Source organism: Chlorocebus sabaeus, chromosome 20 (genome assembly GCF_047675955.1).
Source record: "Chlorocebus sabaeus isolate Y175 chromosome 20, mChlSab1.0.hap1, whole genome shotgun sequence".
Classification (NCBI taxonomy): Eukaryota; Metazoa; Chordata; class Mammalia; order Primates; family Cercopithecidae; genus Chlorocebus; species Chlorocebus sabaeus.
In genome coordinates this window covers 3052308-3065021 of record NC_132923.1, presented here as the reverse complement: position 1 = coordinate 3065021, position 12714 = coordinate 3052308, and the positions used below count along the sequence as shown (strand labels likewise).

Genomic DNA, 12714 nt, shown 5'->3' with positions numbered 1-12714 from the left:
GAGAGATCAGAGTGGGCTTAATGACTTCACAAAGGAAGTAAGCCTTTGCTAGGCCTTAAATTGAAGAATGGGATTTGGTTGCAGACAAAGGAGCTGAGGAGGAGACATTTCAGTCAGTGGAAATATCAAACACTGGCAGGATGTGTTTGTCATATTGGGGGCACAGAGACCAGAGAGACAAGAAGAGAAATTCAAGTTGTGGCCATGAAGCTGGGTAAGCATAATGGGGCTGGGTTGTAGAGCTGTTTGAATTGAATCCTGCCAGCTGAGGAGGCAGGGCAAAATTTAATCTGGTAGTGATAAGCAGGATGGGGAGGGGAGATGATAGAGATGCCAGAGGTAAGGAGCCCAACCCATAATCAGTGACTGTTATAATAATTGGAGTGATGTTGGGAGAACATGGACCCGAGTGGTGGTCATGGGAATGGAGAGAAGATAATGTATACAATGGGGATCTCCCAGACCTGGGCCTGCTGGAGGTCTTGGCAAGAAGGACCCACAGTTTTTCCAGAATAGGCCCAGGCTGGGGTAAGCAAAAAGGAGTTTAGGGGGTTGGGGATGGGAGGGCCAAATAGCTAAACAAGCCCATAAAAGATATACATTTTATATTTGAGATGATGCCCATAATTTTGAATATATATATATACACACTTTTTTTTTTTTTTTTTTTGAGATGGAGTCTCACTCTGTCACCAGGCTGGAGTGGACTAGTGAGCTCTCGGCTCACTGCAACCTCCGCCTCCCAGGTTCAAGCGATTCTCCTGTCTCAGCCTCCCGGGTAACCGGAACTACAGGCACCCGCCACCACACTCGGCTAACTTTTTTGTATTTTTAGTAGAGATGGGGTTTCACCATGTTGGTTAGGCTAGTCTTAACTCCTGACCTCAGGTGATCCACCCGCCTCAGCCTCCCAAAGTGCTGGGATTACAGGCGTGAGCCACCATGCCAAGCCAACATTTTATTTCTCATGGATCAGGTGTAAAGTTGTTGCTGGGAGACTTAGAGGATTTCTAAGTATGGAAAGATGAGACCTGAGATTAAATATATTTTCACTCTCCACAAACAAGTCCAGGAAGTGTTCCTGGAGAAGGTGGCAGGGGTGTAGAAAGCAGAAACTATGTAGTCATTCCAACTTGTCGCTATTTAATAAATGTTTAATAGTAGTATGGGCAATAAGCTAGTATTACAATAATATTGTGGAGCTTACTGTCTAGCATAGGTCAGTGGAAGGCCCCGGTCTAAATAATAGCTCCTATTTTTTAAGCACCCATCTGTGCCAGTCCCTAGAGACTTACTATTTCTGAATCTCAGAAGAACCCTCAGAAATAGGCATTGGCACCCTCATCTGACCAGTGAGGACACTAAGGCTTTCAGACATAACTTGCCCAAGGAAGGGGTGGAACTAGCACGCAGCCCAAGGCCCCCGGGTCTTGTTGCCTCCAGACCTGAGCCTTTCACTTAGAAACTACATGAGTCTCAAAGATGGGTCAACGAAATAGGTTTTGTCCCTACAACACAGAGCAAACATGATATATACAAAGGCAAATGATTAGGGTGTGACAGGGAATGCTGGGGAGAGGAAACAGCAGAGAAAGGCTATGAAATCCAGAGCAGCAGGAACTTGAGCCTCTTCTAGGAGTGGTGTAGACCTGAGAAAGGAGGGGCTTATTTGAGGTTTCTGGAGGAGTCTCTGCCAGGTAGGAACTGAGGCGAGATGGGGTGATCCTGGAAGTGGCACAAACACTGAGGGGAATCCCCCAACCTGGGCCTGCTGGAGTTCTTGGCAGAAAGGACCTACCCAGGGTCAGACTTCTTTCCAGGGCCAAACCCTGCCCAGAACTGAGACCAGACCCCTTAAGCTATAGAGATGGGGGTGAAAACAGATGCTTCTCCAATTCTTCCTTTCCTCTTTTCAGTCTGGCTGAGAATCTGGGGGAGGAAAGTCCCTGGGGTAGAGGGGAAGTGAGAGCTGCCACATTGGGCCTGGGCAGAGGGGCAGAGCTAGGAGACAGAGCTAAGTGTGGCTTTGCAAGTTGTCTATATTTGCATGCTGAGCTCACTGCTGCTCTTTTTCTCCCCAGAAAATAAAATTACATCATGGTAGGGGGAAGGCAGGAGTGGGGCATGTTTGGGAAAGGTGAGAGGAATGCAAGAGGGTCTGCAGGCATCATCCTGGAAAGAGAAGATCCAGGGCTCCTCAAGACCCCATGTGGCCCGGACCCCTCACTCCCAATGTGGATAAGTCTGATCAGTCATTTACCACTGCGCCCCTGACCCTTAAGGCAAGGAAATAAGTTTTTACAAATATCAAAGCCAGCAGCTAAGAGAATCCAGCCCCCAAAGGCTTTCCAAACCCCTAAACCGAACCTACTCTGTGCCTCCCAGGGGTCCTAGGCACCGTGGTCATCCAAAGGTCAAAAGGGGAGGAGGGTGCCCTACTGGGTAATAATTAAATATGAGAATTGTTTCGCAGTTCAGGGGGAAGAGACCATCTCTGCTCCAGCCCTTCGCCCAATTCTGTCCCCCATCCTAGGAGTCTTCCAGAACCCCAGCCCCTCGGTCCCCCGCCCCCTCCTGCCTCCCCCTCCCTCCCCCTCCTCCCGCCATTCCCCGCCCCCCGCCCCTCCCCGGCTCTGACATCACCGGCCAGCCGGGTGGAGTGAGCGACGCTGGGCTCGGGCTCAGGCTCCGCGGGCGGAAGAGGCGGCGGCGGCGGCAGAAGCGGCGGCGGCGGCGGGAGCCGAGGAGGAGGTTCCGGACGCTGCTCAGGAACCGGGGACTCAGGAGTGCCCGCGCCCTGAGCGCTCAGCTCCAGAGGCGGTGAGAGGGGCGGAGAGGAGACATGTCGCGGGGAAGGGGCAGATTTGGGGTTCTAGGCTTGGAAGGGCAACGATCTGGGACACCGGGGCCAGACGGGGAGCGTGGGGACCCCGGACGAGTCCACTTTGTGTCAGGCCCCACGGGGTCCGTCCTTCGGTCGGTGCGTCCTGAGCGCCGAGCGTGTGCTGAAGGCGGCGTGGCTCTGGCCAGTCCATTCCACGCTGAACGGCAGTTTGAGAGTCAGACCGGGGCCTGGGGATTAGGATGCAGCCTGCTTCCCGCCCAGCCGGCTTGGCCAGGCCAGCGCCCGCCCCTCCCTCCCCGCTCAGGCTTCGGACTCGCCTCCGCTGGCGGTCTCCCGGCCCAGCCCTGTCTCGGTTCCATGTGCCCTCACCCCCAGCCCACAGCACCTGAGGAAGAGGTGGGTTTGGTGGAAAGCTTGTCCAGAGGGAAGGAGGAGCTGGGGGTGTAGAGGAGTGATGTATCTAACGTAAAAACCCTTATTAATTTCATATAATCCGTGTCAAAACTGACAGGGAAACACGCACACCTATAAGGCACGCCAGCACACACTGTGACACACACCCATGTGACTTATACACATAGTCTAGCACACTCCAAATCACAAACGTCCCTGCACTACGCATCCGGCCGCCCACCACACCCCCACTCTGTGGGGTGGGGCATCCCATGAGGAGTCTTCTGAACTGCGGGCTCCAAGTCATCAGTCCGACAGGACAGCTGAGTGGACAGAAAGGGCCACTGTCCCCAAATCCATCCTGATTTTCTGGCAGCTTTTCCCAGCCCCTGGCTTCAGATTGTTCCTCTTTAACAGTGGGGAAAGATGGGAGAAAATCTTGGTCTCATTCCTCTAAAACAAGGAGACAGGATTTTGCCGGCTAATGAGAGTAGGGGCTTCTGGTGGCCTCTCTTCCTGGGTCCTGTTAGGGCTTAGGGTGCTGGGAATGGCTAGTTTCTGGGTAAGGGTGGCCAAGGGATGGAGGAGGAGGGGGTGGAAGAAACGGAGAGGAAAAAGAATGGGTATGAGTCAGCCAAGAATGGAGCCCGTCAGAGAGAGAATGAGAGGAATGTGTGTGAGAAGCAGAAAGACATCTCCAGAGAGGTCCAGAGATAGGGAACCAAGGAGAGGGAGGAAGTGAGAGACAGAGATGCTCAGAGAAGTGTGAGAAGTGCTTGAGAGTGCACTAAACAAATTAGGGAGGATGAAGGTGGGGGAAGACCACTGGGAGTTAGGGAAAGTGGTATGTGTGTCTGGGCCCCAGGCTGTCAGAGCGATTAGCTTTAATTGCTCTTCCCTTTGTGGTTAAATACTCCGTTGGGGAAATTGCCAGTGATGCCCTAGGCTGCAGGCTTCCCTGGTTGCCTACTTCCTCAATTCCGTGCCCATCATGTGTAGATGTATTATCATGCATGAAGAGGGTCACAGAATCAGAGCTCCTCACTCGCTCACACAGAGCCTCACCAACAATGTCATGATGGATATCTTCACCAGCTGGTAGGCAGCCAACCACTGAATCTCCAAGCCACTCCCACCAAACTTACTCTGTTTTGTAGCAGGGATGCTCACCCCTTCCTAATTGCAGCTCTGAGTATTCAGATGGGGACAATGAAGCACAGATCTCAGGAGTCCTAAGTATTCATTGCTATGACTAAGTTGGATAGGTGAGTAGGAAATGCTAGAAGGGGTGAAAGCCTATAGAAAGGAGGAAAAGAGATACTGAAAGATGAAGTAGAAAGGAAATAGATGACGAAGAGTGAGAGAGATGGAGAGAGATGGAAATAGAATCAGGGAGTGCCACACCAGAAGAGTGGAGACAGAGATGGTCTGGGGAGTCCTAGGCCTCATTCCCCTCCTCACCGTCACCCGGCCCTCCTCTGCCCTGCCTGATCCAGTGCCAGCTATCTCCTGATGCCCCATCTTGGGTCTAGCTCTTCTCTAGACTAAAGGCTGAAGGCTAATCCCTGTCCCCATGCCGGAAGGTAATCCATTTTGCTTCTTGGACTGAACATTTTGGGGCCCAGATGTCCTGCCTTTCGTCACTTCCAGGCTGACCCTGGAGCCTCAGAACCCTCAATTTCCTTGTTACAGGAATAAAGACAACCCCCTCCTCCCCCGCAAAGCTAGATAAAAAGCTTAAAGAAGAAATCGAGAATGATATTAAAGGAAATAAACTACAGGACTGCTTGAATTTGGGGCCCAGATATAATTTAAAAGAGGAAAGCTGGACCCCTACTCTCTCCCTTCCAACCCCTCTGTCTCTCCATGATTACTTCCAACTTGAGGCAGAAGACTGACAGACTTGAGTGCCTGGGAGTCCCCTCTTGCCCAATACAGGGACCTCTAGGTCCTTGCACCTGTGTGGGATGGCCCCTCCCCTTAGCCTTAGGCAGCTGCAACAGATGTGGAAGAGGGAGGGGCAGCAACTCCTAATCTTCAGGCTTCCTTCTCGAATTTACAGAGGATTTGGAACCAAACATTAGAGAGAAGGGATAATCTACCACGACTTAATGTCAAAATGCACAGAAATTCTTTTGGTGCTGCCACCTCCTCCACAGGTGGTTATCCCAATTGCCAGGCTTCTCAAAGCACTCCCAGAGCCTGACTCTTCTTACCCCAGTGCCCATGGAGCTCCCACCTGTCCCACCCTAAAAGGTCAGTATATAATGGTCCTTACCTCCTGCCCCTCTTCCCCAGCATCCTCAGTTGGTTTGACCTTTGTCAGGGCTGTGCCTGGGGCCAACTTGGAAGGAGAGGGAGGCAGGAAGGAAGGAAGGTGTGAGGAAACGGTGAGCAGAGCACAGAAAGCTGGGAGGGAAGAGGACTGACTTCCTGGCAGCCAGGGCTCCGGTTCCTGATTCCTGCCCTGGTATCCTGTCCCAAGAATGGCCTCCGCCCAGACTGCCTGGTGATCCCTTAGCAGCTCTCTGCACTGCTCCAGAGATCAGGAGGATTTTTCAGAGCCCAGAGAGCAGATTTCTCCACAGGCTCTAAGGAAATCTGAATCTCTGGTGAGGAAAGTGACATGGAGGATGAAGGAAACAAGCTCTGCCAAGCCCCACCATGGTCAGGCCAGACCAGCCCAGGTACAACAGTTGATCAGTGAGAATTGACAGCAGCTCCCCTAAACAACACTCCCTTTGCTTCTGCCATACTAAGGCCTAGGCAAATGTATCTCTCCAAGAAGGGAGGCAACAGGGCGGCCTTTCCTTGTACCCTCAGGGGGCCTTACTCCTATCCTTTCTGTCCCTTCTTACTCACCATTCCCCACACCCCTCCCATATAGTGGTGTCATTGTCCTAACGACTGGGTGGGGGGGGACCCAGAACTGAGGCTGCCATAGTAACAGATGAGCTGAGGTTACAGCCTTCTATAGTTGACTGTATGCTCTCCTCTCCCTCGCCCCCCCATGCCTCATTTGCAGCCTTAGTCTCTTTCTGTCTCCCAACTCCAGCTCTCTTCCTCCATTCTGCAGGCTTCCCTCACCCCTCTGGATGTGAGCCTGTGGTTATATGCCTTCTTACACATGCTTTTGGCTGGTTTAGACACATACAAACACACACCACAGATACTCACAGCCAGTGCACCCACAGCCATATACAGTGCTGGCACATACACCTCCATTACCGGAACATCCAAACACACCCACAGATACCCAGCCACTGCCTCCTCCAGAGCTGTGCCCACAACCCAGGGATGAGCATCCATAAGATCCAAGCACACACACATTTCTCCTCTGCCACTTTAACATTCCTAACCCCGTCTCTCTTACGGGCCTCTTTGTATCTTTCACTCTCTTAGAAAGCTCCTACCCACTGCCCCCAAGTCTTTGTGGGTGAGTGTGTTACACACATTAATCTCTTCCCGCCTACCTCCTCTGTAGATCTGTTTTAGATTCAAAGCCCTGAATCTTAACTCCTCCCGACACACACACACACACACACGCACGCACGCGTGCACTCTTTCCTCCTGCAGGATCTGTAATATTTACAAACTCTCCTTCCATATGAAAGCAGGGAAGTATAACCCCCAATCCTGCCCCATTTCCAGCTAAGGGCTTGACCCCAGAGTTTCCTCCATTGGGGCAGGGTCTTGTCTCCTACTGCGCTTTCCCTTCCAGCTCTACTCACGCCCCCCCAACCCATTCTTATCTCCATCTCTAGTCCCCTCCCCATCATCCCCCTCCTTCTGTCCTTGGATTATCAGTGGAGTGAGGGGGGTTGGGCTCCAGAGCCTGCTGCTGTGACCTAGATTTCAAGACAGAGACAGTTCCTGGTGCTGACAGTCAGAGAGCATTGTTCCTGGCCCGGCCTGGCAGGGCCACTGCTGGGCCCTTCTGTCTGGTTGCACCTGGGTGTGCAACTGAGCATGCCTATGACTGCCTGTTTCTTGCGGGGGTCATGGTAGCCCTGCTGTCTGGCTCATTGTCTGTTTGTGTCACGGTGCCTGCCGCCAAGGGAGGCTTGTTTATTCTGGTCCAAGTAGGGGGCTGGGAATGGGGACTTCTGGGTCCGCATCTCTTATTTTGTGATCACCAAGCCAATCTCAGTTCCCCTGCAGTAGAGCAAGAAGGAAGGAAAATGGGAGTGTGTCATCCAGGCCCCTTTGATCTGCCACATTCCCAGCCTAATGCTGGGGTGATTTGCGGGCAGCCTCAGTCAGGGACGAGGTCATCTTGCTGCTTGCCCACCCCTTGGTCTAGTAGCATACAGTGTGTTTATGATACAATTTACTTTTTAAAACATGCTTTACTTTTCTGACTAAAAGAAAACAGATACTCATTGTGGAAATAAGTTCCATTTTTGAGCTCACCCACTAGTGTCACATTTTATGAAATCCAGAAAGTTCATTCAAATATCTGACCTTCTTTCTTCTGTCTTAGCCACAGTTCCTATCTTAGTGGAAAGAAGGCCTTGAATGTTTTCTACTTCTCACCTAAGGATCACGAAAGAGGGATGGGGTGAAGGCCTAGGTGAGATCTGGCCTTGCTGATCTCATCAGACCATGCTGAAGGTAGTGCCAGTAGGACGTTGATGCAGGAAGAGGGGGCAGTCCCCTTTTGCCATTCTCCCAAAGCCGCATCTAAAGTCCCCTCCCTCCACCACCCAGCCAGCCTGGGAACTGGGCAGGGGGCCAGAGCCAGTCGCTTGGTATTCTTGGGCACGGGGGCTGCAGGCACAGCACAAAGGGTAGGAGAGAGCTGAGTGGGGGCCTGGTAACCATCAGGGGAGAAAATGGGCTCCACAAAGGTGGGGGTGGTCCTTGCTTCCCCCACCTCGAGCCCTAATGACTGAATACAAGGCTAGCATGGAGAGGCCAAGGAACCACTGGACCAAGCAACTAGGCATCCATCCAAAATGAGTCATTAGTGGAGTGGTGGGGAGTTGAAGTGAGGGACCCCTTTGCCTCTAAGGCAGAATGGGGAAGCTAGAACACACAACCTCCTACCAAACCCTCCAGCTCCTTCTCAGCTTCTCATTGCCACAGCAAGCCTCGCCCTGGTTGTTTTGGAGTTTTTTTTCCCTGACATGGGGAGGGGTTGGAAGTGGGTGGGGCGATTCTGGGGGGGGGGACTTGGAGAGAGCGGGTGAGAAAGTCGGGAGCAGGTTGCTATGGTAACCGCCTCCTCAGTCAAGGGAACTGTTGCCAGGGTTACTGTTAGAGGGGGAAAACAGAAGAAAAAGATGGTGGGGGGAAGGAGGTATGACTTGTCACTCTAGGCTCCTGCCTGGCTCCTAGCATCCTGTCTACCCTGACCGCCTCCCCTAGGTCTTCCTTTTCTCCCTCAGCCCTAGCCACCTCCAGCCTCCATGTTCCAGGCACATGCCTGGTACGGCAGAGTGGGGAGTAGGAGGGTAGTGCCGGGGAGTAAACCAGACTCCATACCTTAAGCTCAACTCCTATTCCTTTGTTGCCTCCTAACCCCAGTCATGGCTGAGTACGGGACCCTCCTGCAAGACCTGACCAACAATATCACCCTTGAAGATCTAGAACAGCTCAAGTCGGCCTGCAAGGAAGACATCCCCAGCGAAAAGAGTGAGGAGATCACTACTGGCAGTGCCTGGTTTAGCTTCCTGGAGAGCCACAACAAGCTGGACAAAGGTGGGGGAGGGGAGCACAGGGGTCCTGTCATCAGTCTTTCAGGCTCAGTTCATTCAGCAAACAAGAGATGAGCTCAAAGCTCTTACATCCACAATGTGTACCCCTCTATAGCAAGGCAGAAGAGAGGTGCTCTAAGAGTATGGGGGCCTTAGACATTTTTCACTGGGCCCCTCATCAGTAAAAAACGTTATTCAGATACTCCTGTGCTATTATCACATACACAACAGAACGTAAAAACAATCTAACAATAGTAAAATTTTAAGTGACAAAAATTGGGAAGAATTCTAGACAATAAAAATAGAATACTTGAATGAGGGGAGAACTCGAAGTGTAATCTCATCTGGTAAATAGTAGTACTAATCTTTGTTAAGCACTTTTTAAAAACTGGTAAAATTTAAAACTACAAGTTCTAACACTTTCTTATCCACTTTGAGAGACTACTGCTTGGGGAGTGGGGTCTATGGATTAGACTAATCCCACACAGCTGGAGGCTTTAGGGAAGAATTGGTGTTTAAGATGGCCCTGAAAGGTGAGTGAGATTTCTAAGGCAAGATCCAAAGGAGGGCATGTCAGGCAGAGGAACACTGTCACAGAGTATCTAGTGTGTTTGGAAATGCAAGCAGTCCTGCTTAGCTTGACTAGGATGTAGGGTGTTTAGAAATGGCTGGGAAGGTAAGGGTAAGACTGTGTTGTAGAGAGCCTGGGTATTGGATAGGTGAGGTGAGTGAACTCAGAGCCCTTCAGATACACTATTCTGACTGCTGTGTGGCTGGCAGGGAGAAAGTATAAAGGAGGACATGTTACAGTTAGACTATGGCAACAGTCAGAGGGGAGGAGCCAGGGAAGAAGGTCTAAGGGCATCTATAATCTCCTGAAATTGGCCAAGCCAAGGACATCATCCTTCTGGTGGTGTCCATACCTTCTCTCATTGAGAATAACCTTTCTCACCAGGCCCAGATTCTCTCCTGGGTTGCCTAGAGATTCCACTCTGTTGGTCCTACAAGTGCTGTCAGCAAATTCTTATACTCACTTGGATGGAAAGTGGAAAAGGATGGGGGTGGGGATGGGGTATCTGGAAGTCAAGTTTTTCTTTTGTCCCCTCCCCACAACATATGGGAGCTAGTATCCAAGCTAAACCCCTCATTCTAACCACAGTCTAGAAACTTCACTGACCAATTATCTGTCCCTCCTGCAAACAGTCCTCTGTATTGTTGTTTGGGTGCCTTAGCTTTCTTTTACTGGATTAGTAGCCCCTCTTCTTCCAGTGTTGTACCCTCCCATAACCAATGTCAGCAACTCAGCTTTGGTTCCAGGTCCCTAGTCTGGTGGAGGAGGGGAAGCTGACCTCTACAGCCTAGCTCTGACCCTATCTCCTGCCTTCCTCCAGACAACCTCTCCTACATTGAGCACATCTTTGAGATCTCCCGCCGTCCTGACCTCCTCACTATGGTGGTTGACTATAGAACCCGTGTGCTGAAAATCTCTGAGGAGGATGAGCTGGACACCAAGCTAACCCGTATCCCCAGTGCCAAGAAGTACAAAGGTAAGAGGCCATTCCTTTAACTAGCTGCACCTCTGCCTCGTCCCGTTGACTATCCTTGGAGTACTTGAGTTTTGGGAGAGTGGAGGCAGATGCCCAATGGGCCTGCCTGGCATCTCCCATCCTGCTGTCCCTGGACACATCCCTTTTTGTCCCCAGACATTATCCGGCAGCCCTCTGAGGAAGAGATCATCAAATTGGCTCCCCCACCGAAGAAGGCCTGAGCAAGGGGGAGGAAGAGGAGGAAGGTTGGACCTTCATCAGACCACTCCCTTCCCCCATCCTCCAGGGGAGGGGGCAAGGGCAACCCACCATCTACCCACTTACTAACCTGGTCCTAACCCCCTTACTGTGCGCGTGTGTGTGCGTGTGCGCACGCTCTGGCTGTCTGTCTATATGTCTAGCTCATCTAGTTCCTCTTCTTAAGGGGATGGGGGTCAGGGGCTAGGGGAGGGGGCTGAGTTTCCCCACTTTAGGAGGAGGTGGGGGCTATTTCTATGCAAATAGAAATCAGCACATTCCTCCTACTTCCCTTTCCTCCACTCTCCTCCCATATCTTTAAAGTGTGGAAGCAGAAAGGACCTGCATTTTCCTACATTGAGGAGCTGACATGGGGGTAAGGTATGGGAGAGGTAGGTGGATCCAGGGAAAAGCAGTGGGGAGGGAAGGCAAAGAGGCCACTCAACCCCCACCTGGAAGGGGCAAAGAAAAGCCAGAGTTTCCTGTTTGTACTCCTGTGCTGGACTAGCTGTTTCCTGAGTACCAGCAGGTCCCTTTTTTGCCTCTCATGGGCCTAGCATAGGTATGAGCCAGGGATCCTTTCCTGGCCCCTAAGATCAAACCCATGGAGCAGCCAGCATTAGATGCCCCCACCCACCTGTACTCTGGAGAGACTGTGCTGGGAACATGTACCACTGAGCCTGAGATGGGGATGAGGGCAGAGAGAGGGGAGCCCCTTTTCCACTCAGTTGTTCCTACTCAGACTGTTGTACTCTAAACCTAGGGAGGTTGAGGAATGAGATCCTTAGGTTTTAACCTGCATCCTGACCCCACCATCTATAGGGTCCTAACTTGGTTATTTTAGGCAACCTTCCCTCTCTCCTTGGTGAAGAACATCCCAAGCCAGAAAGAAAAGTTAACTACAGTGTTTTCCTTTGCACTGATCCCCACCCCAATTCAATCCAGGAAGGGACTTAGGAAACCCTTCTTTACTAGATATCCTGGTCCCTTGGGCTTGTGAACACCTCCTAGCCACATCACTACAGTACAGTGAGTGACCCCAGCCTCCTGCCTACCCCAAGATGCCCCTCCCCACCCTGACCGTGCTAACTGTGTGTACATATATATTCTACATATATGTATATTAAAACCGCACTGCCATGTCTGCCCTTTTTTGTGGTGTCTAGCATTAACTTATTGTCTAGGCCAGAGCGGGGGCGGGAGGGGAATGCCGCAGTGAAGGGAGTGGCAGAATCAAATTGCTACATAGTCCAAACAAAAAAGAAAGTTTTTTCAAAAAACATTTAATTCACATGCAGTCTCAGAGACTATTTAGACAAAGTTGAAGTTAGGAGCTTTCAGGATGTGAGCGTAAAACTTTAATGGGAGGGGAGGGCTGGCTGCTGGAAGAAGGAAGAAGCCAGACTGGTTAGACAGTATTCTTAACTCCTAGCCCAGCCTAGCGTGTCCTGCCCCTCTGGCCACTGCTGCAGACACCTGCCTTAACACACACACCTCTAGGACTCCACAGTTTTGCCTTAAAGGACCTTCCCAAATCTCCCTTTCCCTGTCTGGCTTCTCCCTTAAGAAGAGAGAGATACTTGTAGAATTGGGTGGGAGGAATGAGCATAAACTGTCCTTCCATTTGGGATATGTTACATTAGAAAGAGAGAGAATAAGGAGCCTCTCTTATGGAAGAAATGGGAGAAGAGAGACAGGGTTATTTTCAGCAGAGTCTAGTAGTTTCTCTGTAAGGCAAAATAATCTAAAAAGACTAACCTGCCCACCCACTCCTTATATTGCTGTGAGATTGCCCCTATCTTGTGCTCTTCTGTCTGCAGTGTGCACGGCCTTGTTCTAACCTGGAATAAAGGTGATTGATTGTATTGTAACTAACTGATTTTAAAACTTCTGTGAGTGACGAGGATTTTGGAGCCTTTGAATCACTGGGAAGGGAGGGGGAACAATATTTATGCCCCAGAACAAGGGCTGGGAAAATACCCCAAGTGTATAC

The 12714-nt window shown here is 51.1% G+C and overlaps 1 protein-coding gene across 1 annotated transcript; it reads left to right on the top strand.

Annotated features, from left to right (window-relative positions):
- The first annotated feature begins 2684 nt into the window (after positions 1-2684).
- PEA15 (proliferation and apoptosis adaptor protein 15) lies at positions 2685-12592 on the top strand. The gene is made up of 4 exons (XM_007976518.3): positions 2685-2820; positions 8768-8941; positions 10329-10484; positions 10641-12592. Exons 2-4 carry the CDS (start codon positions 8770-8772, stop codon positions 10703-10705), a joined length of 393 nt encoding a protein of 130 aa, XP_007974709.1. The 5' UTR covers positions 2685-2820; positions 8768-8769; the 3' UTR covers positions 10706-12592.
- The last annotated feature ends 122 nt before the right edge of the window (positions 12593-12714 follow it).